General features: G+C 41.0%; 1 protein-coding gene across 6 annotated transcripts in view; it reads right to left on the reverse strand.

The window, feature by feature from the left end:
* The window catches only part of LOC147301852 (tensin-1-like), a 129,623-nt gene that overhangs the window by 35,625 nt on the left and 80,538 nt on the right, over positions 1 to 13,460 (reverse strand). For all 6 annotated transcript variants that reach the window (XM_086284353.1, XM_086284357.1, XM_086284356.1 and 3 more), the window contains 11 exons: positions 12,440 to 12,611; positions 12,212 to 12,262; positions 12,002 to 12,124; positions 10,603 to 10,667; positions 9,981 to 10,064; positions 2,919 to 3,031; positions 2,711 to 2,771; positions 2,516 to 2,591; positions 2,250 to 2,379; positions 1,556 to 1,621; positions 210 to 335 (listed from right to left, as the gene is read on the reverse strand). In XM_086284353.1, the coding sequence (XP_086140479.1) occupies positions 210 to 335; positions 1,556 to 1,621; positions 2,250 to 2,379; positions 2,516 to 2,591; positions 2,711 to 2,771; positions 2,919 to 3,031; positions 9,981 to 10,064; positions 10,603 to 10,667; positions 12,002 to 12,124; positions 12,212 to 12,262; positions 12,440 to 12,611 (1,067 nt within the window). The remainder of the gene's footprint in view (positions 1 to 209; positions 336 to 1,555; positions 1,622 to 2,249; positions 2,380 to 2,515; positions 2,592 to 2,710; positions 2,772 to 2,918; positions 3,032 to 9,980; positions 10,065 to 10,602; positions 10,668 to 12,001; positions 12,125 to 12,211; positions 12,263 to 12,439; positions 12,612 to 13,460) is intronic.

Here is a 13,460-nt window from a genome sequence, read left to right on the forward strand (position 1 = left end):
CTTATATGTATTATTATTATCATTACAAACTATATATATGATTTTGTTTCTGTTTCAGTCTTCTTCATATTTGTATATTCCTGTGTGTACAAAAAGCGTTAATCTCCTATCCAGGTGGTTCATTCAGAAAAGTCAGGTTACCTGGTTGACATTTTTCCCTTTTTAGAATTTCGCCTCTCCAAAATAGTCACTGTATGTCATTTGCATACCGTGGTCAGCATCTGCAGCTTCCTCACAGCGATGGCTGAAACTCTCATATGAGTCCCAGCGGATCAGAGGGTCCTGGGTGTTGTAGTCCACTGAAACACTCGGCCCATTCTCCAAGTGACTCAGGCCTGTGGTTCACACAAGTAACATCATCATACAGGGCACTGTCATATTAGAACGTTTATATACAGCGACAATATTTGAGGTTGGAATGGCCTAAAACATTTAATAATAAGTTATCTTCTATTAGTCTGTACATTTGAAATGGAGTTCCTCTGTCAGTGGTTTGTGGCTATATTGACTTACACTCTGTTATTGGGAAAACCACTTTTGATTAATCAGCATTTTTATATTAAGGTATTTGTGTATAAAATTCATTACGCTTAAATAACAAATGTTGTTTTATTCTTAAATAGTGTTTTTTCAAACACAACATTGATTTGTTTGGGATAAATCTTCTGTTATCACTATGTTTTCTTTTTGCTATTTTATTTTTTATGCTAACACATTTCTCATGACTTTTACTCTCAAGGGACTCTTTGGTTGACTCTGATGCATTTACATTAACGTACATTATGCTTTCGTATCAAGTTTATTAATGTAAATATTTCCTTTATAAACAAATTTTTTAAAAATGAAAAAAGAAAGAAGTATCATATTTTAACACACTGACACACATTTAAACCACCACCCAATGTAAGGCCACAGCTGCCCTAAATTAACAATATTGGTAATTACAAAAATCGTTTCTTACATATCTGTAATGGTTAAACATTTGTGCACAAAAATATTGTTCTTTTCCATGAACTTTCAAATTTGCTGTTTAACAAAACAGCAGAAAAAAAGTAAAGCACACTATTGTTTTTTGATTAAGAGCTGATATCACTGTTTTTTTGTTTTGTTTTTTACTTGCTTTACTTTTACTTTACCTAAACAAAAACAAGTGTTTAGGTGATTGGATGTTTTGCTTGACTCATTTCTGAATTCTTCTCAGAGAAGTCCAGTGTGCCGGCTCAGATTTGGGGGTGATAACGTGCATTCAGTATCTTATTTACCTAATAAATAACTATATATACTTAGTTAGTTTACATATATCCATTTTCCTGTTTTATTTTTATAACAGGTGGTCTAATAAATTCAGGGCCTGTATACATGCACACTTATGAACCCCTGGTATTCTCCGAGCGCTTCAATTAAAATAATACATTTTAAGAAAATTCTTTTTTAAAATTTTGAAAATAAAAATAAAAAAACTTGCAGCGGCTAATACATCAGATCTCAGTTCTAAATGTTGAAAAAAAAACATGTGATGCTAACAATCAATTTCTCCTTTCCCAAAATGGATTACCTTTGATTTTCTCCGGTCCGTATGAGAACACGAACTCCACCTTCCCGTACTCTGGAAACCTCTCATCTGCAGACACACACAACGAGAAATTAAAACCATGAACGCATGTGTGGGTTTCACATCAAACAAAGGCACGGTTACAATTTATCATACATAGGATTTATTATTTTACAGTTTTTGTGTATGAATTTAAATTACTTATCCAAATTCAAATCAATTGTGCAAATTTAGTGTTAATTTGATCTTCCTTTAATAAGAAATCTCTGATTACTTATCACCATAATCACAGTGTTACTGTAAGTGAATGCTTTTCTGCTTCACCACCAGAGGACCCTGTTTACTGTAATACTGTGGGGAACACTGTCCTCCTGCATCAGGACCCATGAATTTTTCCATGCTGCAAACCAGAGATCCAAGCAGCAGATAGTAGAGCGTCAGACACTGAAGCCATTATACAGTCTTGAGGTAGCATTTTGATGAGTCTAGGTCAACACTAGGACAGTGAACACCACCAGTCTTTTGTGTATAAATACACAAGTCATAAAGCTTTTGTCATATCAGTGCTAATCTTGTGTATTTTTAAAAAAATAACCCTTTTTGAGATGCATAACCTTGATTCACAAAAACTCTATACAACTGTATGTTTTTAAGTGTCAAACAGTGTGTTGTGTAAATCCAAGCAAATTAAAATTACCTTTGAAGGTCTCGTCCAGCTCACTCTTCCCAAAAACCACCCCAAGATCATGGATGGCACAAGTATGGAACTGCACCCTGAACACAACGTCTCTGGTTGGGCTTCTGTATCTCTTGTGGTAACACTTGAGCTACGTTTAACAGATAATAGAGAAAAAAATGGAGAAACATCATGAGACTCTATATAATATTAGGAAAATGTAAAGAAAAAAAGGTAAATGGAAGGCAACTGTTGTTTAAGTAAGGAAACATTTTTTGTTATCTTACCAGGATGTCTCCCTTAAGAAGCAGTCCAGGTTCAATGGTGATACAGATACTGGTGTTGCTGTCCCCTTGCACATTGCTACAGTTAAAAAGACAAAATACTAACCTTTAAAATAAAATTACTTTTCACCTCACAGGTTCATTTTATGCCTGAATTCAAACACAAACCACGCTGAACTAGAATAAAAATTCCCATACTATATTCCTGACGTGTAGACTGGTTGCATTGCCTGGTAGATTTTCAGGAAAGGACGGCAACCTGTGAAGTGATATAAATAAGAAATCTGAAATGTGTTCAAGAAAAACAGTTTTTTCTAGTTTTTTAAAATTTTCATTTAAAAAAATCTGCCAGTGGTAAATGGTAAATGGCCTGTATTTGTATAACGCTTTACTGGTAGATGCTCACCTCCTTTGGACTCAAAGTTAGGTATGCCGTGCATGATGACGTGATGCAGGAACAGAGGCTTGTTGTTGATTTTTATGTGTCCTGACAGAAGGCCGTTGAAGTATCGCACATACCTGGACACAATGAAAAGTAAGCACTCAGTCCCAAAGTCTTTACAGATCAAGCTTAAAGATGAGGACAGATAACAAAACTGCAGGTTTTCCTCTCTCCATTCACTTGAATTTTCATAGGCCTTTATTTTAAACAATGCTTTAGAAAAACCCATAATGACATGTTATTATTACAAGGCATGTAAATGCTTTAGAGTGTAAGTAAGAGAGGGAATGAAAAACTAAAAACAGCAGACTAAGGGTGATAGCGTCGGGTGTTAAGGTTGTGCAGCCAAAGAAGTAAAAAGATTGGATGGATTATTTTGGAACTAGAAGTCTTCTGTTATCGGTACTAGTCACTTGTAACTGAACAAACCTTTGATAAAGGGATTCGTTGGACCTGATGTGAACAATAGAATGAATGTTAGAAGACTGCCTGTATTACGGGGAAATGCTCTCTGGGGATCATGAATATCTTCACAAAATCTCATGGCAAACAGCCGATTCCTTGTTGAGACATCACTTTATCCTCCCACTAAGCACCTCCTGGCTAAGTTACACGCCAAATCCTCATCCTGCTCATTCGGTGCGGTTCACCTTTACCGCCTGTGAGCTCCAACAAAACAGCCAGAACACAATTTCACTCGTTAAACAGCCTTTATCTACTTTGGGAAACGTCACACTGAGTTGATGTGTACGGAGGCCAGTTGGGGGTCTGCTGAGTTACTGTGGTCTGGTTGTTAATGATGATAATGATGATGGTACCGAACGTAACCTTGACCGCAGGGTTGCCACATGCACACGCCTTCCTTGCTCTGCTGTCAGTGGCCAGATGGTTTTGCCTCTGTGAAATTCAATTAGACCGAGCTGGGACGCCATGTTAGCAGTACTGAGATTAACAAAGGCTTGTAAGTATGCCATATATGTGTGTGTGCGATATGACACATAATTACATTTTGTCTTATAACAAGAAAACATCCTGTGATGAAGGTCCTGGATGAGGCAGTGCCATTACAACGTCTTTTTGTCATTTTCTGTTGAGTTGATTTTCTTTTTTTAACTCATGCTGCTAGCAATTGTATTTATATAGCACATTTAATTACATGTAATCTCATTGTGCATATTAAAATTAAACCTAAAAAAAATCTACTAATGTCAGAGATACACTCAGTGATATATTAGGTACAACTACTCCACCATTTGTTGATGTAAATTTCTAACCAGGTAATTAGATGGCAGCAAAAAACTGCATTTAGTGATTTAGACACGATGACTTGCTGAACTTCTGAGCATCAGAATGAGGAAGAAAGATCATTTAAGTGACTTTGAACACGGTTGTTGGTGCCAGACATGCTTATCTAAATTTGGTTGGTAGGGTCATGTAAACAACATGAAAGCGTGGATCCATCCTCGTTGGTATCAACGGTTCAGGCTTCTGGTGGTGTAATGGTGTGGAGGATATTTTCTCAGCACACTTTGCGGTCTTTAGTACCACGGGAGCATTGTTCAAACACCACAGTCAGTATTCACATGGTCAGTATTGTTGCTAACCATGTACATCCCTTTATGACCACAGTGTACCATCTTCTGATTTCTTCTGATTTCTCCTTGATTTGATGGCGCCGGTGAGGTCGGCTGCCGTCACGACTGCTCCGACCACTTTTTCTTTGTCTTTGTTTTTTAAGTTAGTTTTCAGCGTTTCTAAATCGGCAAAATCACCACCATTGGGTACATTAGGTATGACAGTGACACTCTTGTTTCTATTGGTTTACAATGTACTCACAATTCGAAGTTTTTAACTCCGGATCCGAGCTGGCCGAGTGAGATCTTGAGGGAGAACAAAGGGAAGCGGCGGTGGCCTAGAGGGAAGCGAGCCGGCATCAGGAACAGGCTGAGAGCTCGTGCACACCGCACACCTCTGCCTAGCATCCTGCTCGCCAACGTCCAGTCACTGGAGAACAAGCTTGACGACCTCAGGGCCAGGGTAAAGTTCCAGAGAGACATTCGGGACTGCAATCTCCTCTGCTTCACCGAGACATGGCTGAACCCAGCGGTGCCGGACCACGCCATCCAGCCGGCCGAGTTCTTCTCGGTTCACCGCATGGACAGGACACGGGACTCGGGGAAGTCAAGGGGAGGCGGCGTGTGTTTAATGGTGAACAACAACTGGTGCAACAGTGCGAACGTTGTTCCTCTCACACGCTCCTGCACACCAAATCTGGAACTACTGTCCATCATGTGTCGTCCTTTTTATCTACCTCGGGAATTTACATCGGTCATTATAAGTGCCGTTTATATTCCACCACAAGCGGACACGGTCACCGCCTTATGCGAGCTGCATGAGGCACTCACACAGCACCAGACACAACACCGGGACGCTGCGCTTATTGTGACGGGGGACTTTAATAGCGCCAACCTCAAACGCGCAGCGCCGAACTTTTATCAACACATCTCCTGCCCCACCAGGGGTGAAAGGACACTGGACCACTGCTACACTACGGTCAAGGACGGCTACAAGGCACAATCCCGCCCTCCTTTTGGCAAATCTGATCACGCCGCCATCTTCCTCATCCCAAAATACAAACAAAGGCTGAAACAGGAAGTTCCGGTTCAGAGGAAGGTCGCGCGCTGGACGGATCAATCGGTGGCCGCGTTACAGGACGCACTCGATGACGCAGACTGGGGCATGTTCAGAAACAGCTCCGATGATGATGTCAACGTGTTTACGGAAGCGGTTGTGGGATTCATCGGGAAACTAGCGGATGATACCGTGGAGACAAAGACTATCACAACGTTTCCCAACCAGAAGCCGTGGGTGGATAAAACCATCCGCGACGCTCTGAGATCCCGCACCGCTGCCTACAACACGGGACTCATGACGGGGGACATGGACTCGTACAAAGCCGCGTCATATAACGTGCGGAGGGCGGTGAAAGAGGCGAAGCAGCGCTACGGGAGGAAACTAGAGTCACAACTCCAACAGAGTGACTCTAGGAGCCTGTGGCGGGGACTAAGGACAATAACGGACTATAAAGCACCAACAACTGGTATGATGAACGCGGCCGTGACTCTGGCAGACGAGCTGAACACTTTCTATGCTCGCTTCGAGGCTGCAGCTAAGGACTCCAACAATGCTAGTGTTAGCGGCGCTAACGGCTGCAGACAGGAAGATACTGCCAGCACCGGAAACGTGCTCGTCATCTCCGAGCATGAAGTAAGGAGAGCCTTCAAGAGAGTGAACACCAGGAAAGCAACAGGACCAGACGGCATCCCAGGTCATATCCTAAGAGACTGCGCATACCAGCTAGCTCCTGTGTTCACTGAGATATTCAACATCTCTCTATCTCAGTCGGTGATCCCCACATGCTTCAAAGAGTCCATCATTGTTCCTGTCCCGAAGAAACCCCACCCTGCTTCTCTCAATGACTATCGCCCTGTAGCCCTCACCTCAGTAGTGATGAAGTGCTTTGAACGCCTGGTCAGAGACTTCATCATTTCTTCACTACCAGACACACTGGACCCACTACAGTTCGCTTACCGTCCAAATCGTTCCACAGACGATGCCATCTCTCATCTCCTCCACACATCACTCACTCACTTGGACACTAGAAGGGGGAATTATGTTAAAATGCTCTTCATAGACTACAGCTCTGCATTTAACACCATAATTCCCTCCACACTCACCACCAAGCTGGAGCATCTGGGACTCAGCTCATCTATGTGTCTGTGGATCTCCAACTTCCTAACTGGCAGACCATAGGCAGTAAGGATGGGCGGACATGTCTCAGCCTCCACCACTCTCAGCACTGGAGCCCCCCAGAGGTGTGTTCTGAGCCCCCTGCTGTACTCTTTGTACACATATGACTGTGTGGCCACTACCAGCTCCACCACCATCATCAAGTTTGCTGACGACACCGTCGTGGTGGGCCTGATCTCTGATAACAACGAGACGGCCCCCGTCATCAACGAGTGCCCAGTGGAGAGAGTGGACAGCTTCAAATACCTCGGAGTTCACATCACGCAGGACCTGTCATGGTCCTGTCACATCAACACCGTGGTGAAAAAGGCCCGACAGCGTCTCTACCACCTCAGATGCTTGAGAGACTTCCAACTGCCCTCCAAGGTGCTCAGGAACTTTTACTCGTGCACCATAGAGAGCATCCTGACGGGAAACATCTTAACCTGGTTCGGGAACAGCACCATGCAGGACAGACGAGCTCTACAGAGGGTTGTGCGGTCAGCTGAGCGCACCATCCGCTCCGAGCTCCCTGACCTGCACTCAATCTACAGCAGGCGGTGCTGGACCAAGGCCAGGAAGATCGTGAAGGACCTCAGCCATCCCAACAACAGACTGTTCTCTCTGCTGAGGTCGGGAAAGCGATTCCGCTCCCTGAAGACCAACACAGAGAGACTGAGGAGGAGCTTCTTCCCGCAGGCGATACGGTCTCTCAATCACACCACCACACAGTACTGACCCACACATACAGTTCTTACACACACACTGGACTTTCTGGACTTTGTTTCACTTCATTACTTAAATCACGCTGCTGTTATTGTGTATATGCTGCTGTTATTGTGTATATATTTATTTATATTTCTTCATACATTCTTATATAGTTCTATATTGTGTATTTTGTTGTACAGTTATTTTATTTTCAACTTTAACTTATATATTTTATCTTATTCTTTCCCAGTTAAATTTACCCTTCATTCTAATTTGTGTTGTACAGTTATTTCATTTTTAACCTTAATTTATATTTTATTCCTTCCTAGTTAAATTTAACCTTTTTAATTTTTCATATTTATTTCCTATCTTATTCATAGCCTTTTCCTTTTTTGTTTTCTTTAGGTCACGAGCAGTTGTCCAAGCATTTCACTACATATCGTACTGTGTATGACTGTGTACGTGACAAATAAAAAAATTTGAATTTGAATTTGAATTTGATTTGAATTTCTGCTTCCAGCAGGATAACTCACCATGTCACAAAACTCATGAACCTAACAGTAAGTTCACTCTTCTCAAATGAACTCTACAGTCACCAGATCTCAATCCAACAGACCACCTCTGGGGTGTGAGATTCACATGATGGATGTTCAGCCAATAAATCTGCAGCAACTGTTTGATGCTGTCATATAAATTTGGGTGGAAATCTTCTGAGAAGTGTTTTCAGCACCTTGTTAACTCTATGCCATGAAGAAAAACTGAAGGTGGTCCACACTGGTACTAGTGAGTTACACCTAGCAAAGTGACCAGTGAGTCTATATTTTTAGCCAGACAGATTTCCAATTTGAAAGTTACAGGAGTAAGATAAAGCTGGGGTATGTGGGGTTCTGCTAATGCCATCACTTCACTGTACTGTGACCCTTATTCCTGTGATTTCCATTCAAGTTCTTTGTGAACAACTAGAAAAGCACATAAAACAGATTAATGATGTTTTGTCCCATAACTTAAATCAGAACACTTCCAATCCTCTACACAAACGTTCACTGTGCTTTCTGCTGCATACTACTATTTTCACACTAATCATTTAATGATTCCGTGCTACACGGAACACCTTTAATCCTGCCTTTTACTGGCTTTCGTGGAAGCAGCGGCCTAAGATCATCTCCCACTCTTGATGTTAATGTCACACATTCCAGACCATAATGCTGCCAGTCTCTGGGGGCAGAGATAATTATATCCAAAGCAGGAAATAGCAGCGGGGCAGAGGGCAAGCCTATAGACCTGTTAAAGAATGACTGGCTGACTAATTCACAAGCTTAAATGAAGTGGTGTTAAGTCCCCTGGTGTTTCCTGTGTTCCTTCGCATATCCCCCATAACCTTTTTCCTGCTCATCCTTTCTGAAAAGCCCAGATCAAGACACCAATCTTCTCATGTGAAGAAGGGAAACTGAGAGGGGTCAAGCCTTTTAGCACCTCCCTGCCTAATATGCAAAGGCAGCTAATAATATAATAGGAGCAGATTTATGACTTAGAGAACAAGAAGACAGTGTCCCTTGAGTGAAAATTACAACAAAAAATAAATTGCTCAAATGTTTTTTAACCGTTCTTGATTGGTTTGACTGGCTCTGGTTTGGAGTTATACCACTGTATTGCAAAAAAGTGTAGATGAAGTCACAGAAAATATGCTCTGATATGCTTAAAAGACAAGAATGTACTGTCAGCAAGCCTTGCAGCCTCCCCAGAGACACCAGTGGAATTCCTCAGACAGACAAGACAAGATAGATGGCCTCTCTTGGTGCTGTTTCCTCTTAATTACCCTAATTAAAACAAAATTGGTGATAAACGGAAAAAAATAGAAAGAATTTCCTCTGTAGAATTTTTCTAAATCTAAATGGGAGAGATTAAGTTAACACACTCACTATTAAAAGCATGGAGCTGAGACTTTTTCTTCCCTTTTTTCCAAAAACAAAATCCAAAAATCGAATCTCAGTTTCACGGCTGTAGCTATAGCCTTGTCTGCTGGAGTTGAGTTTTGCAATTGCACTATTTTTAGATACAGGTAACTAGTTTCTTATTGGCATTCTTATTAGTGGTATATAGAATTTGAATCTGATGGTCATAATTCTGTTAATTTTGACAAAACTGTCAAACATGGATTTATTACTCTACTAATCGGAAAGTTAGTGCTTCAACCCTTGGCCACTTCAAAGCACCCTTAGGAAAGGGTCCTAATCCTAAGTTGCTCTCTGATGCGTTCATCGGAGTGTGAATGTGTGTGAATGTTAGAAAGCATTTGACCTAAATGCTGTGGTTAATGAGACATGTTGTATAAAGTGTTATGAGTGCTCAAGTACAGTAGAACTGTGTAAAAATACTAAGAAGTGTTGAATCCTCTACTAACCCTTCAGAGCCTTAGCATCAGTATTAAATGGGCTGCAAGAGTCCTTTGGAAATGTGGGCAAAGTGCTACAGTGTTCAGACTAGTTCACCTCATAGCAGATGTCAATAGGAAGTGACGTAATAACTTACCTCCTCTGTGATGGCTGACCCACAGGAAGTGCTTTGTCTTCATAGAAGCGCCTCATTGCAAACCTGTCCAGTGCCTGGTCAGCACTTAGAGACACAAGAACTGGGTAAGTGATGTTATCATTCACCACAGAACAATTTGAAGATTACAAAACAACAAGGAGAACAGCCTTTATTTTGGAAAACCTGCTGAGATTTAGAAATACCCCCCAGCTTTCATCATTTATGAAGCAGCTTTCATTCCCCCAGGAACCCTCCCACCTATTAACATCTGGTAGCATTAAAGAACGATGACATTTTCAGAGCGTTTCTTCTCACAGAGCCAGAAAAATGAGCTGGCCAGAGTCGAGTGTTTAGCTGTTATAATCACATCGTTGTTTAATTTTCAAGGCTGCTGAAGTCCCAGACTGCAAGGTCTAACCGTGATGGATTGTTGCTCCTGTCCTTACATAACCCTTCGATTTAAAGGATCAAAGCACGCAGATCAAACTTTTTCAGTGCTGACAGCCTAAAATCTTCACCTCTGTTTAAACTCAAACACCAATGCAATCTAATATGTAACACTACATTTTAAACTACATTTTAACACGTTTTAGGCTGTGTCTGATCATGACATGTTTGATACCTTGCAGATATGTTGCTGTAATGCATGTAAGCAGCCACCACAACACCCGTTCGACCTCGGTTCCCCTGTGAAAGAAACACAAAACAGGGCTTGTTTAAATGATATAAAGAGTCAAGATGGGTAACAGGAAAACTGATGGGACTTAGGGAAGATTCCAAAAGGATCATTGAATTAATGATCAAGAAACAGAGCAGAAACAAATCCCCCTTCGATGGTAATAAATTGGTCTTCAAGCATTTTCACGTGTAATTGAAACCCAAAAGTTGGAGCTATATATAAATAATAATGTTTAATCATTCTGCTTGGTTAAAGCAGTTGGCTCAATTCGAGCATAAACTTTGTTGCTTGTCCTGCTTTATCTGGATACCATGTGCAAATTCTCTGAAACAACAGAGGATTCATTGCATAAATGTGAGAGCTAAACAATCGGCAGCCTCCAAGGCTGAAAGATGAAGAAACTGTAGTTTCTCAACTTTCGGCTCGCTTCACAAGCAGCCAATTCCTGTACATGCCCATGTTACCAGCCATAGTTAAAATGACTAGCAGAATTTAATGCTAAATTAATGCTAATTTTCCCTTTTGTAACATCTTTACTGGTGGTAACCAATTTAAATTTTAATACTTTGAATGACTGGTGGCTATGAAATAGGTTGAATGCCATTTACTAGACTTGCCTATCAAAGCTGAAAAAGTAAATTGAAACTCCTAATTGTTTTTGTGATATTTTACCTTTTGGAGAAGTTTTAATACATAAGATATCCCTGTGTATCTCTAAAGTCTAAGCTTGCTAACCAAGCAAGCCAGAGTTATCCAAAGCTAGCCAAGTGTTAGCGCTCTAGCCCAATTATGCTCACTTCTGATTACCTTAACTCATTCACTGCCATTGACGTCTATAGCCGTCAATGGCAGTGAATGAGTCAATGGGTTTAACTCATTCACTGCCAATGGCTGGCAGTGAATGAGTTAAAAACAGTGACAACCAGAATACATAATAAGAACACCGGTGATACAGTAGCTCATCCGGCTCATAAGCCACTGTCTTGATAACAGTTTTGGGTGAAACCCAATTATGTGATCACAGTGTATTATTTTGATTAAATTCACATGTTCAGTGGGGACGTTTCACCACGGCATAAGGTTAACGGACCTTCAGCTAGATGAGCTTAAAACAGTAGTCCATAGCTCAATGTGTGACTTCACAGTGACTATGTTTTATGTCAAGCTATGAAACTGAATAACTACAAATTATGTTGATTTTATGAGATCAGCAATGAAAAAAATAATCACATTTCCATATTTAGAGGGAAACTTTACAATCTCTATGCCCAGCCAATAAATGTTCCAGCACATCACCGCTGCATTATAACAGATGTTTTTACACTTTGTTTTTCTGCCTTACCTTATTGTGCAGTACCACCACATTGCGTGTGTCTCCATTGAGCCACATGTCAATGGCCTTGCACATGCTGCAGATCTTATCCAGTGCTGGCGCATGGTGGTCCGGCCAGCCAAACTCAAGAACCTGAGAATGATTATCCATCAAATGAGCTTTCGCTTTCGAATTTTGTTCTTCCTAACCATGAATATACAGTATATGTCATGTTTGTACCTTATGGTTTAACTTTGTTAAGTCGCTCTGTCCTTCGCTCAGGTTGAGCACCTGAAATCAGGAAGAGAGTATATCAAAGCAACTGATGGACATGTGATGCATTTTAGAAAATCTTTGTTTTTTGTTTTCAAGGATATACTGTAACCATCTTCCAAAAAACCTGACGAACAGCAAACAAAAGTGTCAATACAGTCCTGTGCTCCAGTTTCAGCTGAGGGTATTTCTTACCAGATAGTGCTCGCCATGCTTTGACCGCAGCATCGTCGCCACCTCTTTGAGGTTGGTGTTGTAGCTTTGCTCCTCGGCCCCAGCGGGAAAAGAGACAGAGATGATTCTCTCTGTGATGTAGACCAGGTCGACCTCATAGCTCTCCTCCATGGCCTGAACCACACTCTGACTCCTGCAGAGGTAGAAGGTGCAGAAGGTCTTGAAGCTTGGCAGTGGCAGATTTTATATCACAGCACCATTTTACATTTTTGATTGGCAACAAGTTCTTTTCGAAGCAACGTAAGCTGTGATTTCAAAGGGAATGGTCAACTCTATTGTATATAGATCTGATAGATCTGCACTGATCAGAGTTCAATCACAGAGTCCACAGAGTTAAGCTCAGTCTGCAATATTCATTTGCAAACCCTACTGAGTTTGTCACATGTCATATAGTGTCATACAGGCTTAGACCCCCAACCAGTAAAGGGTTTTTAAGAATGATACCAATATTTGATAATTGAGAAATCACAAACATCAGACCATTTATTTTCCATTTGAAACATACAAAACATATCCTTGTTCTCTAATATTTAATATGTGTAGTTGTCCATACTATGGCGAGAGTGAAGTTTAAGTCACTCTGTTGCTAATAGGGAAGCTGCTTGTACACAGTAGACACAGTAAATGCCAAATCCAGTGCATCGGCAAACAGCTAATATCAGCCAAGCTTTACATAGCACACTGTAGGTAATTATTTTAGTCTATCTACAGTTATAGCTGCCGGTGCAAACCGCTTTGCAACCATCTCCATCCCAGCTTCTCATTTTCATGCAGTTTCTGACTTGTTGTAAAATTACATTTTTGTTGTGTTTGGGAAAAAGACCATCTTTATTACATCTCATTATGATAAATACAAATATAAATTAATAAAATATACTGGTACGTTTCAACATAGTTACTGTATAGTTGCCAGAAATCTTTAAGAGGCAACTCAATTTAGAAGGACACATCTTGTAAAGGATGCTTTGACCTTTTAACCTTA

This window comes from Aulonocara sp. 'chitande type north' Nkhata Bay, linkage group LG23, assembly GCF_057382095.1.
Source record: "Aulonocara sp. 'chitande type north' Nkhata Bay isolate Kocher_YH1m ecotype deep benthic linkage group LG23, A_spYH_male_GT1.1, whole genome shotgun sequence".
Classification (NCBI taxonomy): domain Eukaryota; kingdom Metazoa; phylum Chordata; class Actinopteri; order Cichliformes; family Cichlidae; genus Aulonocara; species Aulonocara sp. 'chitande type north' Nkhata Bay.